Below are 3,979 nucleotides of genomic sequence, written 5' to 3'. Positions count from 1 at the left end.
TTTGCGCATAAGTTAAATTCGAAAATTTCGCAACCCAGCTTGTGTAGATATTATCCCTCCCTATATATGACCCTGGACCACAAAACCAGTCATAAGGGTAATTTTTTTTTCGAAATTGAGATTTACATATCAGCTGAAAGCTGAATAAATAAGCTTTCCATTGATGTATGATTTGTTAGGATATGACAATATTTGAGATACAACTATTTAAAAATCTTGAATCTGAGGGTGCAAAAAAAATCAAAATATTGAGAAAATCGCCTTTAATGTTGTCCAAATGAAGCTCTTAGCAATGTATATTATTAATCAAAAATTAAGTATTAATATGTTTAAAGTAGGAAATTTACAAAATATCTTCATGGAACATGATCTTTACTTAATGTCCTAATGATTTTTGGCATAAAATAAAAATCTATAATTTTGGCCCATACAATGTATTTTTGGCTATTGCTACAAATATACCCCAGCGACTTAAGACTTTTTGTGGTCCAGGGTCACATATTATATCTATTTATAGCAATTACAGTCTAATTATAATTATTATAATCTGATTATAATAACATAAAGAATGAAATAAAAATCTTAGTTGACAGATGACACTGTAACTCCACATATTTTTTTAATCACATGGTATTTTTATGAAAAGCCCATACTGGTTATATGTTTCAGACTTTATCAGACCTTCAGAGATTCGAAGTACCTGTACATGCTGCTGGAGGCGTGTTTGGGTGGAGAGCTGTGGACTCTGCTCAGAGACCGGTATCAGGATCCCGCTCAGTATTTTCTCACATTCTTCTAAAGGGATTGAGTGACTTACAGGAAGTTGTGTGGCTGTTTTCAGAGGCTCGTTTGATGACAGCACCACACGCTTCTACGCTGGATGTGTGGTGGAAGCTCTCGCTTTTCTACACTGCCGTGGAATCATCTACAGAGACCTAAAGCCTGAGAACATCATACTGGACCACCGTGGATATGCCAAGCTGGTAAGCAAAGCAGTGTCATATTACTATTATTTATATACTAGTTTTCATTTTAATTTTAGTTTAAGATTTAGTGATTTTATGTAATTTTGTCAGTTTTTTGTAGTATTTTTATTTAGCTTTAAATTAAAGGAACACGCCACTATTTTTGAAAATAGGCTCATTTTCCAAACCCCCTAGAGTTAAACAGTTGAGTTTTACCGTTTTCGAATCCATTCGGCTGATCTCCGGGTCTGGCGGTAGCACTTTTAGCTTAGCTTAGCATAGATCATTGAATCTGATTAGACCGTTATCATTTCTTGCTCAAAAATGACCAAAGAGTTTCTATATTTTTCCTATTTAAAACTTGACTCTTCTGTAGTTACATCGTGTACTAAGACCGATGGAAAATGAAAAGTTGCGATTTTCTAGGCCGATTTGGCTAGGAACTATACTAGGCGCAATGATATTACGCAGCGCCTGAAAATAGTCCCCAGCTAGGTAACTTCCAATAAGCCTATTTTCAGGCGCTGCGTAATATCATTGCGCCTGCTGCACCCATAGTACAGCAGCAAAGTTCCTTGATTATTACGCCGGAATGAGAGTATAGTTCCTAGCCATATCGGCCTAGAAAATCTAAACTTTTCATTTTCCGTCGGTCTTAGTACACGATGTAACTACAGAAGAGTCAAGTTTTAAATAGGAAAAATATTTAAACTCTTTGGTCATTTTTGAGCGAGATGCTAACGGTCTAATCAGATTCAATTATCTATGCTAAGCTACAGCTAAAAGTGCTACCGCCAGACCCGGAGATCGGCTGAATGGATTCGAAAACGGTAAAACTCAACTGTTTAACTAGGGGAGTTGGAAAATGAGCCTATTTTCAAAAATAGTGGAGTGTTCCTTTAAAGCTAAATTACTTTTTTTTTTTTTTTTTCAGTTCTAGTAATTTTAGTACTTCAGCTAAAATTAAGCAGCAGGTTTAAATTAGATTTTTTTTGTACTTAAAAATTGCTCCAAGTACTTCATTTTAGTTTAATAAGTGTTCATCTGATATTTATATTTTATTTAGTTTCAGCTTTATTTTAATTAACAGAAACATTTGAATATTTTTGAAGTATTTCTATTTAGCTTTGAATTCATTTTTCACGTTTGTATTTGTTTCTTCTAGTAATTTTAGTGCTTGAATATTCACATTTTTTAAGTTTCAGTGTTCATCTAATATTTATATTTTATTTCAGCTTTAAGTAACAAAAACTAATTTTAAAACTATTAGTTTTAGTTTTTAGTTATGCAGCTTTATTTAAAAAAAAAAAATGTTATTGTACATTTTTTTTAAATGAATTTTTAATGTTTTTTATTTTTTTTAGTATTTCTATTTAGCTTTAAATGTTCTTTTTAAACATTTTTTATTTCAGTTCTAGTAATTTTAGTACTTACACAAAATACGTAGTACTTAATTTTAGTTGAAGCGTTTATCTGATATTAATATTTGATTTCAGCTTTAATTAATGAAACATTTTTTAAAAGTTTGTTTTAGTGTTAGTTTTAGTTAACAATCACAACACTAAACCAATGTACTTCTATTGTAGAATTAATGCGCATTAAATTACTGTACATGCTACATTTCATGTCCATATACAAAAAAGTTTTAAATAAAATATTAAATAAAATGTTTACTTTTAAGAAATGTATTTGTAGCCATACATTATATTAGTCTACAAACATTTTAAGCATATGTTTTAGATTTCTAAGAAAATGAGAAACAAAGTCAAGCGTGTCTAAACTTTTGTATATTGACCAACAAAATATTCAAAAGGCAAAGAACAGTCGTTGTTTTCAAGGTGGACTTTGGTTTTGCTAAAAAAGTTGGCTTGGGGAAGAAGACATGGACGTTTTGTGGAACTCCAGAGTACGTGGCCCCCGAGATCATCCTAAATAAAGGACACGACGTCTCGGCCGACTACTGGTCTCTGGGAATCCTCATCTTTGAGCTGCTGAGCGGAAGGTTGGCGATTTATTAATGCCATTATTAACAAGATTAAGTTTTTCCTGTTTCCAGAATCCCAGGAAGTGAAGTTCACACTCTGCCTCTTCTAATTATTAACATTCAACACCATTGTCCTCTGTGCCTCCAAGCCCACCTTTCTCAGGGTCAGATCCCATGAAGACGTACAACATTATTCTTCGAGGAATCGATATGGTGGAGTTTCCCAAGAAAATCACTAAGAGTGCTGCGAACTTGATCAAGAGACTGTGCAGGTACAAAGATAGAGTCAGCGTGTTTATTCAGAAAAGGCTGTTTTAAAAACTGTTCTTTTGTTATGGAAACCTGAGCTGCTGAAATAACATTGGTCTGTATATTATTTTATTTTTTGGGGGCATTACAGAAATACAGTGACTTAGAAATTCTTACTGTATAACTTAGTTGAGGCTCACCTCTGCATTCGCACTATTTTCTGCAAGATGCGAGTTGAAATATTACGTTTATGTTGTGTCTGATTAATGCAATACGGTAACAAACAGTGTTTTATTAAAAAAAATCAGAGAAAAAAAAACTTAAATGCAGTGTCTTAAAAGAAAAAAATAAAGAGAGAAAAGTGTTTATTTGAAAAAAAAAATTTGGAGAGAGAAAAAAAGGTTTTTTTGGAAGATACATTTTTTTGGGGAAAGAACAAATTTAAAGAGAAAAATGTTTTTCAGGAGAGTTTTGGAGAGAGAAAAAATTTCAAAGTGAAAAAAAGGTTTTTTGAGAGAGACTAAAATGCTGAAAAAATAAAGAGGGAAAAAGGTTTATTTTAAAAAATAGAGAGAATTTTTAAAAGTTTTTTATTAGAAAAAAAGTTTTTGTGAGAGGAAAACATTTTTTTGGGAAAGAAAAAAAAATCTGAGAAGTTTCAGGAGAGAGAACAAGTTTGGAGAGAGAAAAAATGTTTTAGGGAGAGTTTTTCTCTCAAAAAGTTTTTTTTTTTGAGAAAAAAATATCAGAGAGAAACAAATTTGGAGTGAAAAAAAAATCT

At 32.0% G+C, this 3,979-nt stretch overlaps 1 protein-coding gene across 1 annotated transcript in view; it reads left to right on the top strand.

Annotated features, from left to right (window-relative positions):
- Window positions 1-3,979, top strand: part of LOC107658557 (cGMP-dependent protein kinase 1-like) — an 18,641-nt gene that overhangs the window by 13,723 nt on the left and 939 nt on the right. The window contains exons 14-17 of the mRNA XM_016447147.1: window positions 670-759; window positions 842-983; window positions 2,804-2,967; window positions 3,099-3,221. Of these exons, the coding sequence (XP_016302633.1) occupies window positions 670-759; window positions 842-983; window positions 2,804-2,967; window positions 3,099-3,221 (519 nt within the window). The remainder of the gene's footprint in view (window positions 1-669; window positions 760-841; window positions 984-2,803; window positions 2,968-3,098; window positions 3,222-3,979) is intronic.

This window comes from Sinocyclocheilus anshuiensis, unplaced genomic scaffold, assembly GCF_001515605.1.
Source record: "Sinocyclocheilus anshuiensis isolate Anshui unplaced genomic scaffold, SAMN03320099.WGS_v1.1 scaffold343, whole genome shotgun sequence".
Classification (NCBI taxonomy): domain Eukaryota; kingdom Metazoa; phylum Chordata; class Actinopteri; order Cypriniformes; family Cyprinidae; genus Sinocyclocheilus; species Sinocyclocheilus anshuiensis.
This window is presented reverse-complemented; position numbering and strand designations above follow the sequence as displayed.